This window comes from Zalophus californianus, chromosome 4, assembly GCF_009762305.2.
Source record: "Zalophus californianus isolate mZalCal1 chromosome 4, mZalCal1.pri.v2, whole genome shotgun sequence".
In the NCBI taxonomy this organism is placed as follows: domain Eukaryota; kingdom Metazoa; phylum Chordata; class Mammalia; order Carnivora; family Otariidae; genus Zalophus; species Zalophus californianus.
This window is the reverse complement of record NC_045598.1, coordinates 36,345,005-36,367,936: the sequence shown is the minus strand read 5'-3', so window position 1 is coordinate 36,367,936 and position 22,932 is coordinate 36,345,005. Positions and strand designations below refer to the sequence as shown.

Genomic DNA, 22,932 nt, shown 5'->3' with positions numbered 1-22,932 from the left:
TCCACGCTGGGCGTGGGGCTTAAACTCACAACCCTAAGATCAAGACCTGAGCAGAGATCAAGAGTCAGATGCTTAACCGACTGAGCCACCCACACACCCCGGGTTGTTTATAATTTTTAATCCATCTGCAGTCTCTGCCTTTTAGTTGGAGAGTTTAATCCATTTATATTTAAAATAATTACTGATTACTGGTAAGGAAGGACTAACTTCTGGCATTTAGTTATTAGTTTTCTATATGTCTTATGTGTCTTTTGCACTTCAGTTCTACCCGTACTGGATTTTTTTTAGTATTTAATTGATTTTTTGTAATGTACCTTTTTTTCGATGCTCCACTTCTTTCCTTTTCTGTATTTTTTGAAGTTTTTCTTAGGAGATACCTTCGAGATTATAATTAATATGTAACTGCACAACAGTCTAGTTTCAATTATAACTTATTATTCATATTTGCAGTGGTATATAAATACCTTGCTCCTATACATATTGTTCCTCCCTCTTTATATTGTTATTGTCATTGATTACATTTTCATATATTTTATGCCCATTGATGTAGATTAATAATCATTGTTTTATGCATTTATCCTTTAAATCATATAGAAAAAAAGAGTCACAAACCAAAAGTACAGTACTACTTGACTTTATATTTATCTATGCAGTTAGCTTTACCAGTGTTCTTTATTTCTTCATGTGGCTTTGAGTAACTGTCTAGTGTCCTTTAATTTCAGCCTGAAAGTCTTTAGCATTTCTTGTAGAGCAGATCTAGTGGTAACAAACTCCCTCAACTTTTGTTTATCTGGGAATATCTTAATTTCCTCTTCATTTTTGAAGGATGGTACTACTTGGATATAGAATTCTTGATTGACAGTCTTTTTCTTTTAAGACTTTAAATATACCATCCCACTGCCTTCTGGCCTCCATGGTTTCTGATGGGAAACCAGCTATTAATTTTATTGAGGATCCTTTGTACATGACAAATTTCTTCTCTCTTGCTTTTCTTTCTTTCTTTCTTTCTTTGAGAGAGAGAGAATGAGAGATAGAGAGCACGAGAGGGAAGAGGGTCAGAGCGAGAAGCAGACTCCCTGCTGAGCAGGGAGCCCGATGTGAGACTCGATCCTGGGACTGCAGGATCATGACCTGAGCTGAAGGCAGTCACTTAACCAACTGAGCCACCCAGGCGCCCCTCTCTTGCTTCTTTCAAGATTCTTTGTCTTTTTTTTTTTTAATTTTATTTATTTATTTGACAGACACAACGAGAGAGGGAACACAAGCAGGGGGAGTGGGAGAGGGAGAAGCAGGCTTCCCCCTGAGCAGGGAGCCCAATGTGGGGCTCGATCCCAGGACCCTGGGATCATGACCTGAGTCGAAGGCAAGACACTGTAACGACAGCCACCCAGGCGCCCCTCTCTCTTTGTCTTTTGACAATTTGACTATAATGTAAAATACATATTTCTTATATCTTTGTCTATAGTTTATAATTGTTACCTGTGGAAAGGTCAGCTATGAGCTATTCTAGTATTATTGTTACTCATGGTTTCTTGTTTTGGCCCTAGTATTTATACTATTGATTTTCCAGCCCAAAGTCACTGATCTTATATCCAAGCTAGTGTCTGTGGTGGGCAGTGTTAAGATAGAGACTACACCTGGATCTTCAAGGCTGTGGGGCTCGCTAGGGGACACTGCCCTATGAGGATTATCGATTAGGAATGAGATAGTACTGACTGGGAAAAGATGTGGGATTCCAGTGGCTAGAAATGCTCTAATGGTCTATTTTCTATGTGAGATGTTTAATTCCATTTTATTTTCAGGTTTTATTTTATTAGTTAGTTACTCAGAGTGATCTTAGTAACTTTTTCTTTCTACCCGATACTTGAGCTATATCTCTGGTGTGCCTTTGTACATTTTTAAACACTGCTCTGTATTCCTTTAGCTCTTCCAGATGAATTATCTGTGATGAGGCCAGTGTTTGGGGTAGAATGGGGGAAAAGTCACTGATGCTTCTTCAGATTGAATCAACATAAATGGTCAACATCAGGGGATGGTGAAATGATCATACATATAATAGAATGTTATACAGCTATTAAAATAGTTTCCAGAAATTATTTTAAAACTTTAATTTTTAAAAAGTACAAAAGTTATATAAATATTTTTATAAAATTCGGTATAAATTATTGCTGAATTCTATGTGAATTATTGCATACAAAGTAAAAGTTCCCATTCCCTGGAGGCAACTGCTGTGACTAAGTGCTTTTTAGGAATTCCTGATGACCTGAGAAATGCTTATGATATAGTTTCAGGCAAAGGAGACAGCATGTAGAAATGTGTGAACAGAGTGATTTCAGCTATGAGTATAACCAGTAACCTGAAGGGAACACTTTATGAAGATATTCTGGGATGTTTGAGGTGATAGAATTAAGGGGATTTGGGAAAAATAGTTAGAAAGGAGGAAATAATAGAAATAATAGTATGCACATTAATAACAACAATAATATATATAACACAATGACTTTTTTTAAACAAAATGATACAAAATTATTCTATAACCATCAGAAAATGATGGCCTATATTTACTGATTTTGAGTAATTTTTTTTTTTAGTTTTTTTTTTTTTAAGAGCATGCATGAGCATGAGTGGGGGGAGGGGTAGAGGGAGCGGGAGAATCCCAAGCAGACCCTACACTGAGTGAAGCCAGATATGGGGCTCAGTCCCATGACTCTGAGATCATGACCTGAACTGAAACCAGGAGCTGGACGCTCAACTGACTGCGCCACCCAGGTGCCCCTTGATTTTGAGTATAGGGAAAAATATATGTGGTATACTGTCATCTATGGTTAAAATATATCATGACTAGACTAAGGTATTCAATAAATGTTTTTGGATGTATAATCACCCCCCCTTTTTTTTTTTTTACCTGATTCTCTCTCTCTCTGTCTCACACACACACACTCTCTCTCTCTCTCTCTCTCTCTCTCTCTCTCTCTCTCTCTCTCTCAAATATAGCTGGGGTTGCCATTATCTCCATCTTATAGATGGGAACTTGAAGCATAGAAAGACTCTCTTAAGGGACTTAACCAATTTTCAGCATAATCAGGATTAGAATATAAATCTCCTAAATTCCAGTTTAGTTCATTTGTAGTATCCAGGTGTGATACTGTGCTTGACTTTAGAAACACGGAGGGAGAGAAGAGACTATTCCACAAAAGGTTGAAGTACTCTGAGACATTTGTCAAACACAGTGTGCATTTGCCAAAATGGCATACTTTAATCCCTTTTCTCTGCATCAAACAAAGCAATGGTGGATTACTGTATTCCCATGCACATATTTATTTAAAGGGCAACATACAACACTGTGTTTAATCTTACAAAGACTATTGAGTAAAAGATGCAAAAGAATATATATATACTATGAGTCTACTCATATAAGGTACAAAACCAGGCAAATGTTAATTTTTTTTTTATTTTGGATGGGTATATAAAGTGGTAAAATCATGAAGAATAACAAGGAAATGATCATCATAAAGGGCAGGGTAGTGTTATCACCAAGGTGGAGGAGGTGGAGTGGGAAGAAGCAAGGGAGTTACGATCCAGAAAGGACACACAAGGAATTTCTGGGGTTGCTAGTAGTGGAAGTTCATTTTATAATAATTTGTTCAACTGTGTATTTGTTTTATGCACTTATTATATCTCACACTAAAAACATGGCTCTATGCAGAAACAATATTATTTCTATAGATCAGAAGTAGAACAGAAAACCATAATAATAATTATAAATGGAACTTCCAGATCTAGAAATAAGTAGAGACAACTGAGAATTTGACCTTCCTGGTAGTTCTTTCTTGGACTTCTTTGCTGATTTCTCCTCTTTGACATTGATCCTCTTCTTTTTTCTGGTTACTTACTCACTCTGTTGATCTCAAACAGTCTCATGATTTTACATACCATCTCTATGCTAGTAACTCCCAAACTTACATCTCTGCTTCTTCTAAGTTAATTCTAGACTCATATATATTCAACTACCTTTTCAACAGCTCCACTTGGATGTTTAATAGGTATCTCAAATTTAACATGTCAAAACTGAATTCATGAACAAAATTGAACTCAAGGCTGTTCTACCCTTTGCCTTCCCCATCTCAGTTGAGAGCAGTCGTATCTGTCTTGCTCAGGTCAAAAGCCTTGAAGCCATCCAAGACTCTTTCTTTTACATCTTCCATCTAATCCATCGGGAATTCCTGTTTACTTTACCTTTAGAATATAGCCAGAATGCAACCCCTTCTCGCCACATCCATTGCTACTACCCTGATCGAAGCCCACTATCATTTCTTGCTTTGATTTACCGCAGAAACCTCCTAACAGATCTTCTTGCCCTTATCCATGCTCCCCTCCCCCTGATCAATTCTCAGTAGAGTAGCTGGTAATACAGGTGTCTCCTGCATTTTGCAAGTTCATGTTACACCACTTGGCTTTTATGAAAGATTTACATTAGTACTTGTTTTCACTAACTGGAAGAAATCTGAAGACTTCTGCTTTTACAAAAAAGAGTGAAAAGTGACAATAATGTTCTGAGCTTGCTTTGCAGTGAGCTTTTAGAAGCAGTGCACATCCTCGAGCAGTGAGAGTGGTGCTGTTCCTTCCCTGAGAACTGCATTCAGCCTCTCAGCATCAAGCCACCATAACTTTGAACTGTGTCTGTGAGCGTCTGTGCTTTATCTCCATTTACTTTGTGTATCCCTTAGCAAGATGTGTCCCAAGGCACTACATCAAAAACTAATGATGTAATGTATGGTGATTAACATAACAATTAAAAAAATAAAAAAGAAAGTTGTGTCCTAAGGTATCAGAAAAAAAGCCTAGGGAAGTTATTTTTTGACTCTAGGAACACTAAAGATTTTTGCCACGTAAATTAATGGCAATTGCTTCTTTGCTTTATGCCATTTTGGCTTATGAAAATTTTCATAGGAACTGTGTACTTTGAGAATGCTGGGGAAGGCTGTACTTGTAAAACATAGGTAGGATCACAGTACTCCTTTGTTTAAGACATATCTCTGTTCCATGGTTTACACATAGGAAAAGCCAGAGTGCTTTTTATAATGCCCAGTATGATTGTGCCACTCTTCCTCTTTGACCTCATTTCTTCTCTCTTCCTCAGTATACTCCAACCACACTAGCCTCTTTGCTGTTCCTTGAATATACTAGGCCTGCTTCCTACCTTTGAGTGTTTGCACTGGCTGCTTCCTTGCCTGAAACACTCCACACCCCGCCCCGTAGTCACCTAGTTGGCAGCTTGATTTAAAATTGCAACTCGCATTTCAGTCCTCCTTTCCCACTCTACTTTTCTTTTTTCCATAACAATTCTTACAGATTCTTAATAATTCTAACAAACTACGTGAATTACTTACTTATTATGTCTATTATTTATTATCTGTATAACACTCTAAACTATAAGTTCTGGGAGGGCAGAAATATTTACCTAAGCTCGCTTACTTATATATCCCAAATGCTTCAAGTAATGCCTGGCATATAGTTAGCATTCACTTATTTTTTGAATGAATTTATACAAGATAATGAACCAAAAGCACTCCATCTTGGCAGGGCCCAGAGTCAGCCTCCTGGTCTGAACTAGAGTATAGGCGGGCACTAACCCTCCTGTGAAAAAGGCTAGTAAAAGTGGCCCCTGATGCCTGCAGCTCTGGCTTGTATAGAACTGCATTTCTGTTTTCTTGTCATGGCTAGAGAAAATGCTGCCCATATGCTCAGTAATATTGAGGGTTTAACAGCAGAATATGAGTTCTGAGCAGCTGATGTGAGATTGGGTTCTGGACTTGGAATCCTTGGTTGGGGAGCTAGATATGGGAGTAGATGGAGGCAAGCCAAAAAAGCCCCGGGGTCAAAGCTGGGAGAGGGCTAACTGTGTGAGAACTGAGAGCAAAACGTGAGATGGCTGAGCTGAGGAGAGCTGTGGAGGCTTAAAGCTTTGGGAGGTGGCGGGGAGAAAGGGAGGGATACAGTGATTAGCAGTACAGGAAATGTGCTGGGACGGTGAGTGTTAAAGGGAAATTAAAGAATTTATCTCCTCTGTTTGTAAGTATCTGTAAGTGTTATAGACCTCCTCTGTTTTTTCTGTGAAATCTTAGATAAAATTTGGATTGCTTTGATGTAAGTGAATTCTTCCCAGAGAATGGGAAGACATTGTGTATCCTGAGTCATAGTTGGCACAGGGTAAGAATAGACTGCATGTGGGGATATTTGACATCTGGATTACATGTAATTAGGAGGAAGTGATAGGACTTAGTGATGGATTGGGATAACGGACAGGAATTTGGCAATGAGATCATTGGTGACCTTGGAAAGAGCAGTCTCTGTGGAATGGTAGGTACAGAAGCCAGAATAGAGTGAGCTGGAGTGTGAGAAAGACAGCCCATACAGACTATTTGTTCAAGAAACTTAATTGACCGGAAGAGAATTTAGGGTTAAGGGATTATTTTTTCAAAGTGGTGTTACTAGAACTTGTCTGTATGCTGATGAGAAGGAATCATAAGAGGGGTTGGAGAAAAGAAAGGAGAGAAGGGGGTGTAGATACAGGTAGATTCATAGTTTTTGTGGTAGGTATAGTGGCATTGTTTATGGGGCAGCTACTGCTTTGACAATGCTGTAAAACACACCAGTGTTAGTAAAGTGTAGATTATTAGTGTCTTCTTTAAGGATACAAGGCCAGAGCTTCGTAGGTAATTTTTGACCTCGCAAGGGAGCCAAGACCCTTCACTGTAATTTGAGAGTTGTAGAATTTGAAGCTGTTTAGATGCGGGCATTCCAATAAGTTCACAGTACTATTTGAGATATGTATGATATAATCTCATCCATATGGAGCAGCATAAGATTCTTGTCTCCTCCATGAAGCCTCTGTAAAGCAGTAAATAACTAATTCACCCTAACTTGATTGCTTCTACCATGACATGAAACAGAACGTTATTGGAGTTCAGAAATCAATTTCACCTGTGTTCTAAAACCTACAGAGCAGGCTTCATGTTTTATTAATCTCTTTATCACCAGTTATACTTTCTGTACAGTGGATTCTCAGTAATCATTTGTTGAAATTAATCAATGCTAGATAGTTTTGAGGAATTATCCCATAAGCAGCAAAACTTTTAAAATTGTAAACATACAGGATAGCAATTCTCTAGACGTTTATGCATCATTCTTGACTTTCTAATATAAATTGAACAAAGTTTAACCCTCTGAAGATTTTGGGGAATCAGGGTTCAGATGCTAAAGTCTACAAATAACCTCAGAGCTCATCAAAATGTATAGGACTACTTATCCTAATGTTGAATGGCTTAGCCTACTGGGCATTTGTTTTGTGAAGTTTTAGTTTTTCATTTTATTCTGCATCTGATTTTAGCTATTCCCCCCCCCCTTTATTTTCTGCTGCTTCTTTTCATTTTAAAGATCTTTTTTATTTTTAAGTAATCTATACCTAATGTGCAGCTTGCCTTACAACCCCAAGATCAAGAGTCCCATGTTCTACTGACTGAGCCAGCCAGACGCCCCTCGTTTTCTACTTCTGATCAGATTAATCTATTGATGAATCTGTTTGGAAAATTACATTTTTTAGAATTGATAGAATAAATAGACTCTAAAGGACTCTTCTGGGAATAAGGCTATGCACACTGGTGTATGGACTTCTCCATTCTATTCATTCACTTCTTTAGCACCTTTTGGGGGTCAGCAATATAATAAGTGCAAACGCATAACTTTATCCTGGTCTTCAAAGAGTTCAGGGTTAATCTCTCTCAACAACTCAGGCCTTTTTGTGGTGATTCTCAGCTATATTTCAAGTAATAGCTCTTTTTCTTTTATTTTAAGGTTTGAATGATGTATTTTGCATATAAGTAATAAGGGTAGGAGGTAAATAGGAGTTATTTTAGGCATCTTAATTCAGTCTTATATGGAATTTTAACTGGAATTTTTTTTTTAAGATTTTATTTATTTATTTGACAGAGAGAGCGCGAGAGCAGCAACACAAGCAGGGGGAGTGGGAGAGGGAGAAGCAGGCTTCCTGCTGAGCAGGGAGCCCATTGCGGGGCTCTATCCCAGGACCCTGAGATCATGACCTGAGCCGAAGGCAGATGCTTAACAACTGAGCCACCCAGGCGCCCTTTAACTGGAATTTTAAGATTTGTTTTAAGACCAAGGTTATAAAAAAAATAAAGATAATAAAGAGTATGTCTTTCCTTTTTCTCTCCTATAGGAAATACAGATGAAGAGGACTGCAATTGAAGCTTTTAATGAAACAATTAAAATATTTGAAGAGCAGTGTCACACACAAGAACAACATAGCAAAGAATATATTGAGCGGTTTCGCAGAGAGGGGAATGAAAAGGAAATTGAACGGTAAATCTACCTAACCCTTCCAAGTTCTTCAGTGAGATGAGACTTCTTTTATTCCCCAATAATCTCTTTTGTGTTTGCTTTTACCCCCTTAAACGTCATATATGGAACTATTTGCTCTTCTGACTAATGGCATCACACTGAACCTTCCCTTTTCTGTGTTCCTTCTACATCCTTCCAAATTTTTAACTCCTGCTCATCCTTTAGGATTCAGCTTATGCATGACTTTTCTAAGAAAAATTTCCCTGATTACCTAGACAGGTTTAGAAGCTTTTTGTCCCTACAAAAAGCTTTTTGTATCTGGTCCTGATTCCTACTGTAACATTTACCAAAGATCACAACCACTAAACTGTAAGCTTGTTAGTGGAATAAGGATGGTGGCTTATTTTTCCTAATAGCTCTAGCAACTGTTGTGGTCCCTGAGAGTACATGGTGATGCTCACTGAATTTTTGTTTGAACTGAAAACCAACAGCAGCACTCTGAGAATAAATTGGAGGCTGAGAAAAACCATGGGCAGGAAGACCAGCTTGACTGTTGCAGGTGATGGCAGCGTTTGTGGTCATCAGGTTAAATGATGGTGAGGGCCTGGACCAGAGCAATGGCAGGAAAGGAGGGGGAATTAATGGAAATGCTGAGGACTTGATACCTGACCAGATATGATAGGTGTGGGAGAAGTCAAAGATTATTCCTAGATTTCTGATATGAATGAATAAGGAATGATGTTACTCACAATAGGACGTGCATGAGGTAAGTTCGGAGTTGGAACCAATGAGTTTGAGGTTCCTGTGAGAAAACAAATGGAGTTGTCTGAGAGGCAGACAGCTGGTTATCTGGTTTTGGAACTCAAGGTACAGAAAGGATTTGGGAGGCATAAGTGTACATGTGATAGTAGATGCTAAGAAGATTATAGAGAGTGAGCAGCATGAGAAATATTGGGTCTGGCAACTAAATTGATATTGGAAGTCTTTATCATAGCAAATTTAGTGGAATGTTGGGAGACTGATCCAGATAACAGTGGGCTGAGGAATGAAAAATTGGATAATAAATAAAAATGAATCATCTGCAAGGGAAAAGCAAAATTATTTCTCATATTAGCACCAAAGTATCAGTGAACTTCTGTGTGCATAAGAATAGGGCTAAGAGCTGTTGAGGCAGTATAGCTTAATGGTTAAAACCATGGGCTTGAATTCTGTATTGATCATTTACTAGCTGTGTGATCTTGGGTAAGTTACTTAACTCTGAGCCTGTTTCCTCCTCTATAAACTGTAGATAATATCTTTTTAAAATGCTGTGAGAATCAGGTGATAGATATACACATGCCTATTTATGGTACAGAAAGTCATGTGTGTGTATGTATGAATGTATCTTGGCATATGGTATCAATAAATAGCTATTATTATTATTATTAACAATTAAGGGATAGAAAAGAACCTGTTAGTTTTGTTGCAAAGGAAGGTAAAGTAGCTGATGATGAAGTTTTAATAGTAATATAAAACGTATTTTTTGAGTGACAAATGAGTGATGTGGACAGTTATTGCCTTCAGAGCACAACAAAAGTTTGCATGCTGGAAAGCTTATAGTCATTATCTGTTGAGTGCTTGCCAAGATGTACCAGGCACTGTTTGGTCCTTTTACATGTATTATCACATTTAATTCACATAATAACTTAGTGAAGTAGGTACTATTGTAGCTACCCATTTTAAACAGATGAGGAAATGAAGGCACAGAGAAGCTGAATAACTTGCCCATGGCCATGCAGTAAGTGGCAGGGCAGAGATTCAGACTTAGGCAGGCTGACTGCAAAGCTCTGCTCTTAACTGTTGTATGGTGCTACCTCTTGAAGATCATCCATACAGCTTTACTTGTTCATTCATGTCTGGATCCAGGGCCCAAACAAGGTCATCAGGATTTTCTCTCATACTCTGTCTTTGCCTTATTTTTTCTCTGTGTTGGCTTCATCCTCAGGCAGGCTTTCCCTGTGGGGTAGCAGTATAGCTGCTGGGAGTCCTAGAATCACATATTTATAATTTAGCAATCTCAGTGAGAAGAGAGAACCTCTGTTTACAATAGTTCTAGCAAACCAGAATTGATTTTCATTGGGTCAGTAAGGGTATTATTCCCATTCCTGAATCAGTCACTGTGGCCTGAGGGTAGCGATAGGATATAATGGAATACTCTTAATGGCTGGGCTGGGTTGTGTGAATATTCACCTGTGACTCTGAGATGGGGGCAGGGAGCCCTTTCCTACAGGGAACATCAAGGTGCCATTACCAAAAGAATGAGAATGGATACGGGCTAGGCAAAAACAACAGATGTCTACCACACTTAAGGTATTAAGACTATGCTCACATTGTAGAATGTTTCTGCTTGGTTCCTGTTTTAAAAGCCTTAATATGTCAATATTTTCACAGAATTATGATGAATTATGACAAATTGAAATCACGTCTGGGTGAGATTCATGATAGCAAAATGCGTCTAGAGCAGGATTTGAAGAAACAAGCTTTGGACAACCGGGAAATAGATAAAAAAATGAACAGTATCAAACCTGACCTGATCCAGCTGCGCAAGATCCGAGATCAGCACCTTGTGTGAGTAGTCTGGGCCGGTATGGGAGGAAATACCAGCACCAGATTACTGCTGGCACTAGACTCGTTAGAGGTAGAAGAGATTTGTAACTGAGAACTGGCCAGTGAGATTTGTAAGAATTTAGGAAAGCAATCCTGGTAGTATTTGGTGGTACCCGAGTTTACCTAAAGTCAACATGTGGGGCAAACCACAATGTAGCATTCTAGATTCTAGTCCATACAAATGGGAAATCTCAGAGGTTGGGTGTGGCATGAGCAATGTGGTGTAGCTTAAAAAGGACAGGTTAATGTTTGCCTAAATACAAAAACCAGAATCTTTGATTACATAGTAGAACCACAGAAATAGAAATTACCCCTCATGAGCACAGATAATAACACTGATAGTGGGGGCCTACAAATAAGTATACAGGACAGTCTCCTAAAGGGTTTTTATATATAAGAAATGAAATTCTGTATTCAAGTAATAGAAATGTGCCAATAGCAGGCATGCAAGGTAATCTGACCTGAGGAATGAAACTCAGCTCTTTAGTATTATAGAAAACTGTATGATTTAGATAGATATAGGGATATTACTCAAATATAGATTGAAAGGTATATTATCAGAACAAGATGATAGATTTTTAGGACAAATGACTTATAGGAGAGAATCCATGAGAAACAAAAATATGTTTTGTTCTAGGTAATGAATAGACTGCTACAAAATATGTTTATAGGTGACTTTCATGCATGGAACACAACTTGATTCAAACTCTTGGTAGAACACAAAGTAAAGACCTCTGACTGGATTTTCCATAGACTTCAGGGTTTCTTTGTATGAGAAAGGGAGAGGGGAGAAAATAAAAGCTTAAGAGGTGGGGACAGTGGCTATTGAGTAGAGTAAAATTTAAGGTGATAAGTTTTGGGGGCAAACAATTAGAACTATGCTGTGCTGAGTAGTTTTTAGTAACTCCTTTCTAGAGATCATTTGTTTGCTATTGTGGACAAAAAACAAAAGTCAAGCAAGTACACAAAGCATATAGAAGAGCCTTGGAAACAAGGCAAGGAGGTACCTTGTCTAAAATCAGGGTGTGTCTGCTCTCAGAAAGCTTATGTGATTCTGGTCATATAATGAAGCTGAAGAAAGGCCCAAGAAGAAGGCTTATGCCACAGACCAAAGGAATGAATGGAAGCCCTTGTTTGCTCTGGAAAGTGATGAGATTATTAAAAAATACACCATCCCAAGAGGCATGAATAAGTGTGGCAAACTAGACCTTGAAAGTTCCTTTAACAAATTATGTAAACTAAATATAGAAGAGAGTTTAGATAACATCATGGGTGATAAATCATGATCTGCTAGTAAAGATAACTAGGGTGTTTAGGGAGATATTTATTGAGTATCTGCTATATGCTGGCACTGTTTTCAGCATTGGGAATAGTCATGAACAATAGGACAGACCCCTTTCTTACATTTTAGTGGGGGAGACAAACATAAGTGAAAATATAAAATAATGAATTTCAGGCAAGTGCTATGAAGATGATAAAATAAGGTAAAATATAGAGAATGAGTGACAAGGGGACTGCGTCAGTTGGGATAATTAGGGCAGTCCTCCCTGAGGAGATGGTGTTTATGATGAGACCTGAATGATCGGAGCCTGGTTGGAGGATGGTGATGAGTGAAAGAGTTTTTATACTCACTCAAATTTTTAGTCCAGTGGCCATGTCAGTGGAACTAAATTTAATGGTATGTTGTTTTACATTTAAAGTTTTGGTGTATCTTAAAATACTATGATTTGCCTAGTGATGAGGTAAATTTATATTAATTACTCAGATTGCCATCCTGAATTTCTTGTGGCTTGCTTAGGTACGAGAATAGACCTTGAAATTGTTTTAGAATGTTTAACTCAATGTAGTGGGCCACACAGGAATTGAGTCTTCTGGCTTAGTGGAGATTGCAAATGTGACACCATGCTCACATAACTAATGATTTCAGAAACAGATGTCCCCATGTGTTTAAGTGAAAGTATATGTGTGCTTATGGTGGTACAAACTTCTAGAAAAGGAAAATGAAAAATGAGAGAAGTGCCTAATTTCAGTAAACTTCCTGTGTTTCTGCTTTTTTGCGGAAAGTTGGAGGAAAAATTAAGGAGAAACTAGTTTAAGGAAATCTCTGGCCCCTTTTAGTGGGAGTGGGTTAAAATAAGAGGTTCCTGGAATTTGGAAATTTGGTTGGCTTGGACATGTCTACATTGGGCAGAGTTTGCACAGATACTGACACTGGTGTCTTCCTTCTGGCAGATGGCTCAATCACAAAGGAGTGAGACAGAAGCGCCTAAATGCCTGGCTGGGAATCAAGAATGAGGATGCTGATGAGTAAGTTCTCTACCTTTCTATCAGAGGGGTTTGGTCCCCAATCTAAGATGTGGGGCTTCTTTATACATGCCAAGTGTTGGCTCTCATTGTCAGTTGAGGACATTGAATCAGGAACTTTGCACCTCTTTTAAATTGAATTGCTTGAAGAGTAGAGTACCCTACGGGCACTTGAGGTCAGAGACCTGCTGAGCCACTTGAAATCTTGGTGCATGAGCATTGCTCATTCAGACATTCTTTGTCAGCTGATTGGATGAGAGGTGTGAATTTCCTGTTTTCTGCACCGTAGCAAATAACAAAGTTGTTAAAAAACATCCCAAGTAATTGTAGTTTTACTTCGTCATTTTGTGGTTAAAGATTTAGAATGAGTGTTTTATTCATGAGTTTGCGTTTAGGTGTAAGTAACCTGATTGTTAGAATAATATTTTAACATTTAATTTTTAGGACCTATTTTATCAATGAGGAAGATGAAAACCTGCCCCATTATGATGAGAAAACCTGGTTTGTTGAGGATATCAATCGAGTACAAGCAGAGGACTTGCTTTATGGGAAACCTGATGGTGCATTTTTAATTCGTGAGAGTAGCAAGAAAGGATGTTATGCTTGCTCTGTGGTGTAAGTCTTCTCTAGCGGTTTAACCTTTTGAAAATTTCTGCATTGATTAATAGAAACTCAACCCTTCATAAAATTCAAATAATTCAAAAATTATTTGAAGTACAGTAATGAGGACCCATGGCTTAGACCTTTAATATTTATATAAAGAAAACAGTTAGTTGCTTTAGGAGAAATGATATCTGAAATTATTTGGGGGATTTTAATTTCAAATGGAAAGCAGATTAGCCCTGCATGTTGCTATTGGATTTTCAGGCATTTGTGAAAAGTAATATGAGATCTTCAATTGAAAGATCGCCTAAGGAGGGGTGCCTGGCTGGCTTAGTCAGTAGAGCGTGTGACCCTTGATCTCAGGGTCATCAGTTCAAGCTCCACATTGGTTGTGGAGCCTACTTTAAATAGATAAATTAATTGAAAAATTTTTTTAAAAATCATAATTTTGTAGTAGTCTCCTGCATGTCTAATTTGGGCTTCAATGTCCGTTTAAGTAAGCTTGATTAAGAATTGTTTTTTACTTCAGAAGAAAAACTATCTAAATTTTGTACTTAAGTAGTTTTCTGTTGGGGTAGTATCGAAAATGTTGGTATTTTCCGTAAGATGATCTCATGACTTTGTTTGGAAAAGCCTATTTTATTAGTTTCCATCCATCCACCCATCTGTTTATTTATTTACTTATTTAGATTTATTTGAGAGAGAGAGCAAGTGCATGGCAGAGTAGGGGGAGGGACAGAGGGAGAGAATCTTCAAGCAGACTCCCTGCTGAGCACAGAGCCCGCCGTGGGGCCTGATTCCGCGCTACAACCCATGAGATCACGACCTGAGCTGAGATCACGAGTCCGAGGCTTAACTGACTGAGTTACCCAGATGCCTCTATTAGTTTCTTTTTAATGGAAGGTGAAATTCTGGGGACAACTAACCATGTCTGTCACATTTTGCCTAAGTGTTGTGTATACTCCTTCACTGACAAAGACCATACTTAGAATGAAGGTATATTATGATTGTTATGAGAGCAAGCTTTGGTACCAAATATATTGCATTCAAATCCTGACTCTACTTACCAGATGTGTGACCTAGGGTAAATTACTTAACCTTTCTTTGTCCAGTTTCCTTATCTGAAAAATAAGGATAATAATATCTACTTGAGGGTTTTTATAAGTATTAAATTAGTTAATACATGTAATGTGCTTTGATCAGTGTTGGTACATAATAAGTGAATGTTATCTACCAGTATTATTATGATAATGATGCTACTGATGGACATGGCAGAAAGCAAGCAAAAATAACAAAATGATTTTGCCCTCAAAGAGGGCAAGGTGGTGAGAATGGACAAAAGACACTCATATTAACAGAGTGCTCAGTGCTTTACGTGATCATCTCATCCTTAGTTGGTCTATGGAGTCGGAGTTTGAATCCAAGTTTACCTGGTTTCAAAGCCCACGTTTTTCTGTTGCACCATACTTTTTTCATTTCACAATTAAATATCCAAGATAAATAGAATCACTGTGAAATAGGTATCATCAGTAGGCTGTACACATGAAGAATTATTCTGGTGGAGAGGGAGAGGGTTGGGAGGTTTTGTGGAAGAGGTAGCATTTGAACTGGACTTTGAAAGGATGAATAATGGGATATCTATGGGCAGAATATGGGGGAGGACATGAAAAGTGCATTGGATTACTGTTTTGCAAAGATACAATTATTTTAAATATTTTTTAAAGATTTATTTATTCGAGAGAGAGAGTGAGAGTGGGAGTGAGTGAGCATGCAAGCAGGGGGAGGAGCAGACGGAGAGGGGAAGCAGACTCCCCACTGAGCATGGAGCCTGACTTGGGGCTTGATCCCAGGACCCCAAGATCATGACGTGAGCTGAAACCAAGGGTCAGATGCTTAACGGACTCAGCCACCCAGGTGCCCCTACAATTATTTAAAACATTTCTTTTTTCTCTTACCCGGGCTGCTTAAGTTACCTGAGTGGAAATGCCAAGATAGGGTAGTTCTTATAGAAATTGAGATCTTTTAAAAATAAAAAGAAGAAAGGCAGTAAGTAAGCCCAGTGCATTGGTACCCTCACCTAGGTCATTGGTGGCAGCCTGTGGGTCAAGGACTTGGCTGGTGGAAGATACTGCCCAGCAGCTCAGCTAATTCCTGGGAGACCAAGGAGCAGCTTGAGTATCTTGAGGAGGTGTATTCTTTTTCTCCTTCCTTTAGCCACAGACTTGACCATTAAGTCCACAGCAGTGTGGAATTCCCTTGCTTATGAAAAACATCTGCAGTCGTAATCATGTTGGCATTCACACTGAGGATGGTTGGAAGCAAAAGAATCCGGCATCACAAAGACTCCCACTTGTTTGCCAGCCATTCTGGCTATAGGAAGCCTGCCTACAGTAATCTCCCAGTATACTTAGAACATTTGCTGAAGTAGGAATATGAATATGTTCAGTTTTTTAGGAGATTCTCATAGCAGAATTAACATGATCATGTAGGAAGTCACACATGGAACTCATTTGTTCTTCCATTTTAATTTGTTAATGACATCATCAAGAAGCCTAAGAAGAAAAATTGCTTAACTCTACAACCTTCTTACGCTAAAGACCTGCAGCCAGCAATGCCTGTATTCACTAGGTTAAGGATTCAGGTAGTGAACACTTGTGATCCTTATTGCCATTTGGGGTAAAAAATTTGATTAGGGATAGAACTAGACAGATCAGAAAGGTAGAAGAAGATTTGAATGATATTATAAAACAACTAGACTTAATAGACCTATCCAGAACACTCCATCTAACAACAGCAGAATACACATTCTTCTTAAGGGCACATGAAACATTATCCAGGATAGGCCATAGGTTAGGCCACAGTCTCAATACATTTAAAAGTGTTGAAATCCCACAAAATATGCTTTCTAACCACAGTGGAAAGAAACTAGAAATCAAAAACAGGAAATTTGGGAAATCCTCAAATGTGGACAGTGACCAACACATTCCTAAATAACCAGTGGATCAAAAAAAGAAAATGAGGGAAATTAGAAAATACTTTGAGATGAGTAAAAGAAGAAACACAACTTATCAGAACTCACAGAATTCAGCTAAAGCAGTGCTAAATGCTAAATTTATAACTGTAAACATTTATGTTAAGAAAGGGAGATCACATATTAATAAAGTAACCTTCCACCTTAAGAAACTAAAAAAGGAAGAGCAAACTAAACCCAAGCAAAAAAAAGGGAATAATAAAGATTAGAATGGAAGTAAATGAAATAAAGAGTAGAAAACAATTGAGAAAATCCATGAAACCAAAAGTTGGGATGGAACTGAATTACAGCCTCAAGCTAAACTGCCCCCATCCCCACAGAGAAGAAACAAATTACTAAAATCAGGATGAAAGAGGGGTCATTACTTATAGTCCTTATAGAAATAAAAAAAAAGATAATGAGGAAATACGATAAACAATCATATACCAAAAAATTAAAACCCAGATGAAATGGACAAATTCCTGGAAGCACACAAACCACTGAAACTGGCTTAAGAGGAAGCAGAAAATGTGAATAGAACTATAACAAGAACTTGGGTTATTAATAATTAAAAAGCTACCCACATAGAAAAGCCCAGCCCAATTGTGTTCACTGGTGAATTCTGCCAAATATTTTAAAAAAGAATTAACAGAAGTCCTTCACAAACTCTTCCCCACAAAAAGAGAACACTTCCCAACTCATTTCATGAGGGCAGTATTACTGATACCAAAACCAGACAAAGATAATCACAAGATAACTATGGACCAATATCCCTTAGGAACACAGACACAAAAATCCTCAACAATACTAGCAAGGCAACTCCAGCAGCATATAAGGATTATATACCATGACTAAGTAGAATTCATCCCAGGAAGGCAAGGGTTTTTTCAATTTAAAAAAACCCAAAAAACAACAATGAACATAATATACTGCATAATAGGATAAAGGACAAAAATCACATGATTCAATAGAATCACAAAAACCATTTGACACAATCTAGCACTCTTTCATGTTTAAAAAAAGTCTGAACAACCTAGGAATAGGGTTCTTCCTCAACTTGATAAAGGGTAACTATGAAAAACTCAGAGCTAATATACTTAATGGTGAAAGATAGTGCTTTCCCCTAAGAAAGGAAGAAAACAAAGATGTCCACTCTCACCACTTCTAAACATCATTGTACAGAAGGTTCTAGTTAAGGTAATTGGACAAGAAAAAGAAATAAAAAGCATCCAGTTTGGTAAGGAAGATGTAAGTTATTAGAGCTAATAAATAAGTTCGGCAAGGTTGCAGGTTAAAAGATCAGGATTCAAAAATCAGTTGTATTTCTAAATACCAGTAATAAACAATCTGAAAATGAAATGAAGAACGCATTCTACATATAATATCATCAAAAATACCAGTAGGATTAAAACAAAAAGAAATGCAAGAGCTGTATGGTGAAAACTATAAAACATCATTGAAAGAACTCAAAGGGAGACTTAAATTTAAGTGGAAAGACATCCTGTGTTCATGGATTAAAAGACTTAATATTGTTAAGATAGAAATAACTTCCCAAATTGAGCTACATGTTCAATGTAATCCCTATCAAAAATCTCAGGGGGACTTTTGTAGAAATTGACAAAATGATCCTACAATTTATATGAAAGTACAAGGGATCCAGCACAGCCAAAATGATCTTGAAAGAATAGAGAAAGTTGAAGTACACCTCCTGATTTCAAAACTTAAAAAACAAAGGTGTAGTAATCAAAATTGTGAGGTGCTAACAAGGATAAACATGTAGATCAATGAATAGAATTGAGAGTCAAGAAATAAACCCTTACATTTATGGTCAGTTGGTTTTCAACAAGGGCCTGAAGACCATTCAGTGGGGAGGAAGTAATCATTTTAACACATGAAGCTGGGACAACTGGAAAGCCACATGCAAAAGAATAAAGTTGGACCCCTACCTCACACCATATATAAAAATTAACTCAAAATGGATCATAGACTTAAATGTAAGAGCTAAAAGTATAAAATACTTAGAAAACATAGACATAAACCCTTGTGACTTTGGATTAGGCAGTGGTTTCTTACAAACCAAAAGCACAAACAACAAAAGAACTAGATTATTTGGATTTCACCATAATTAAAAACATTTTATATCAAAGGGCACTATCAAAGTGAAAACACAACACACAGAATGGAATATTTGCAAATCATGTATCTGTTAAGCAACTAGTGTCTAAATCATAACCCTTAACAGTAAAAAAAAACCCAAGGGCCTCAATTTAAAAATTGGATGGACGTTTAAAAAAATGGTAAAGGATTTGGATAGACATTTAAAAAAATTCACATACAATTAACATAGTGTTATATTAGCTTCAGGTGTGCTACATAATTCAACAATTCTATAAATTTCTCCCAAAGTTCAGCAAGATAAGTGTGCTTTTAATCCCCTTTATTTATTTCACCCATCCTCCTACGCATCTTCTCTCTGGTAACCACCAGTTCTCTGTATTTAAGAGTCTGAGGTTTTTTTGGTCTTTTTTCCCCTTGTTTGTTCATTTGTTTTGTTTCTTTAGTTCCACATATGAGTAAAATCATATGGTATTTGTCTTTCTCTGACTAATTTCACTTAGCATCATACCTTCCAGGTCCATCCATGTTGTTGCAAGTGGTAAGATTCCATTCTTTTTTATGGCTGAGTAATATTCCTCTCTCTCTCTCTCTCTCTGTGTGTGTGTGTGTGTGTGTGTGTGTGTGTCTCCCATATCATCTTTATTCATCTATCTTGATGGACACTTGGGTTGCTTCCATATCTTGGCTATTGTAAATAATGCTGCAGTAAACATAGGGGTGCATGTATCTTTTTGAACAGTGAAGGAAATCAACAGAACAAAAAGGCAATCTACTGACTGAGAGAAGACTTTTGCAAATGATATATCCAATAAGGGGTTAATATCCAAAATATATAAAGAACTTAGACAACTCAACACACAAAAAACCCAAATAACCCAATTAAAAATGGGCAGGGGACCTGAACATTTTTCCAAAGGAGACATACAGAGTGCCAACAGACACATGAAGAGATGCTCAACATCACTCATCATCAGGGAAATGCAAATCAAAACCACAATGAGATACCACCTCACACCTGGCAGAATGGCTAAAATCAACAACACGTGTTGGCAAGGATGTGGAGAAAAAAGAACCCTTGTGCACTATTGGTGAGGATGCAAACTGGTGCAGCCACTATGGAAGACAGTATGGAGGTTCCTCAAAAGATTAAAAATAGAATTAATATGACTCAGTAAGTGGACTACTGGGTACTTACCTGAAGAAAATAGAAATTCCTTTAAAGAAGATCTATAAATGGTCAATAAACATATGAAAAGATGCTCCACATCGTTAGTCCTTAGGGAAGTACAAATTGAAACCACAATGAGATACCACTAGGATCATTATAATAAAAAAGATGGACAATAACAAGTGTTGACATGGATGTAAAGAAATCGGAACCCTTGTACACTGCTGGCTAGAATAGAAAGTGGTACAACCACTTTGGAAGGCAGTTTGGCAGTTCCTCAAAAAGAGATACCATATGACTCAGCAGTTCCACGCCTGGCTCTCTATATATCTAAGAGAATTAAAAACGTACATCCATACAAAAAACTTGTACACAAATGTTCAGAGCAGCATTATTCAGAAATAGTAAAAAATTAGAAACAACCCAAGTGTCCCATCAGTTGATGAATGGATAAACAGAATGTGGCTGTCCAGACCAAATATTACGCAGCCACAGATGAAGTACTGATATATCTACAGCCTGGATGAACTTTGAAAATGTGCTAAGGTGAAAGAAATCAGATACAGAAGGTTGTGTGATAGTGAAGGTTTCCATTTATGTGAAATGCCAAATTAAGCAAATCCAGAGACAGAAAGTTGTTAGTGTTTGTCAAGGTCCAGGGGGAGGAGAAAGAGTGACTGCTAATGAGTACATGGTTTCTTTTTAGGGTGATGAAAATACTCTGGAATTAGATGGTGGCGATTGTTCCACAAGCTTGTGAATATTCTAAAAATCATTGATTTGTATACTTAAAAAAAAAAAGTGTTCTCTTTCCCGTGCATTCTTGCCTCATGAGATGCAGAGCTGAGTGATTAAATTCAGCCATCCATTTTCATTCCACCAGGTCTTGGTGCGAGGTGAAAGATATCTCTGTGATAAGTCTGTAAGAGGGCGAGGGGACACACATGGACGTGACATTTTACAAACCTTGGCAAAACACTTCTACACCTCCTCCTTTGCAGAAAAATTGTTCAGACTTCTGGTCATTTGGGGGTCTCTTTATCTATCGTTCCTTGCCTTAATTCCCTGTGGTGTCTGTGTTGTGTCTTTGCAGTGCCGACGGGGAAGTGAAGCACTGTGTGATCTACAGCACTGCTCGGGGCTATGGCTTTGCAGAGCCCTACAACCTGTACAGCTCCCTGAAGGAGCTGGTGCTCCATTACCAGCAGACCTCCCTCGTTCAGCACAACGACTCCCTCAACGTCAGGCTTGCCTACCCTGTCCACGCACAGATGCCCTCACTCTGCAGATAAAGAGGGAGTGGGAAGAGAGGTCGCTCTCTAGCATTTTTTTCCTACAGTTTTTATTAGACTATGAGGGCATTCTTTCTACGTAGACTGCTTGTTTTGCACAAGAAGTGATTCTGTGAATGTGGAGAGGCCGAGCAGCAGCCGGCCAGGATGGGGGCACAAGAGGCCTGAGGTCCTCTGAGACTCAGCTGTGCCGCTGCACTGACATAGGAAGCTGGAAGCAGATGTTTTTTTGGAAAGTCTGTTTCATTGGGGCTTTTGTTTAGCCAGGCACCCTCAACAGAACACATTAGGTTTGGTGGGGGTGGGGAGTTATATCTGGAAATTTCTGAAGAGTCCACGTCCTCTCTTGGTCTTTGTCTCCGGGAATGTGGCAGGGGCATGGCTCTGTGGGGAGTTCTGTTTTGGTCTGGCAGTCTCTCTCAACTTCCTCCTAAAATGAAGGCTGTTTTGGTTCTGTGGTAGAATGGCATTTGGTGAAAAAGACAACCAAAGGAAAATGGGGAGGCTTGGGATTTCATTGAGAGAATCTTAGTCAAGGGGGTAAAAACACCTTCAGCTGAAGGTACTTTATTAACTAACATAAGTTAAGCGTCAACATCTCAGTAGCTCTTCCCTCTAAAGAAGCGTTATGTTTAGAAGCCAAATTGATCTCAGCAGAACAGTTTGTTGCCAGACTAAGGCCTGATGGAAGAAGACAGCACTACTATCTGAATGCACACTTTTGTACCAAAACTTGAAAGTGAAAGGAGAACTAGAATTTGTTAGTTTTAGCAAACACTAAAATTGGTCAGTGTAACTCCTGCCCTGCCCTTGTTTCTCAGAGATGAGGAATAGTGTTCTTTTTGTGGGCATGGTGAACTTTGAATCATAAAATGAAGTTGGTGCTTGTGTGGTGTTTCCTTAGCCTAAAGAATGATCTGTTGTTGAAAACCTTTGTAACTTGTTTGTATGAGTAAAGAAAAGGTGCAATCCAGTGCTTTTAGACGGCTTGATATACCAAATAATATAGAACAACAGTCTTATGTGCTTCCCAAATTTAAAGGCCCTGCAGAAACAGTAAACATGGTTTAATTTCCCTTGATCTCCCTGTCCTTTGTGGGGTAGGGCTTAGGGGAGCCATGGGTGACGAAGGCTGTAGCAGGAGGGGAGCCTGACTGTTGTTGGGGACCTCGGAGGCTCTGGTGTCTAGGGTGAGGGTCATCCACATTACCTATGTGCTTCCATGCAGTGGTTTCTGAAACTTTTGTAAGGAGAGGAAATAATGGCTTGGAGTTTATAGACTGTTAGTAAAAGCCATCTGGAAGTTTTTCTCTTTGCCATTTTTGTGAGCCTGCCATTAAGATGATGTGCACAGACGGTCCTCATGCTCCAGTGGCCCTGATTTTAGGCCAGGAATCTTCCGCTCCATGTGGTTTAAGCCTTCCAGCCGA

The 22,932-nt window shown here is 38.3% G+C and overlaps 1 protein-coding gene across 2 annotated transcripts in view; it reads left to right on the top strand.

Moving 5' to 3' along the window:
- PIK3R3 (phosphoinositide-3-kinase regulatory subunit 3) overlaps positions 1 to 22,475 on the top strand; it is a 157,511-nt gene extending 135,036 nt beyond the window's left edge. For both annotated transcript variants that reach the window (XM_027574524.2, XM_027574514.2), the window contains exons 6-10: positions 8,240 to 8,382; positions 10,792 to 10,968; positions 13,240 to 13,314; positions 13,756 to 13,926; positions 21,304 to 22,475. In XM_027574524.2, the coding sequence (XP_027430325.1) occupies positions 8,240 to 8,382; positions 10,792 to 10,968; positions 13,240 to 13,314; positions 13,756 to 13,926; positions 21,304 to 21,502 (765 nt within the window). In that variant the 3' untranslated portion in view covers positions 21,503 to 22,475. The remainder of the gene's footprint in view (positions 1 to 8,239; positions 8,383 to 10,791; positions 10,969 to 13,239; positions 13,315 to 13,755; positions 13,927 to 21,303) is intronic.
- The last annotated feature ends 457 nt before the right edge of the window (positions 22,476 to 22,932 follow it).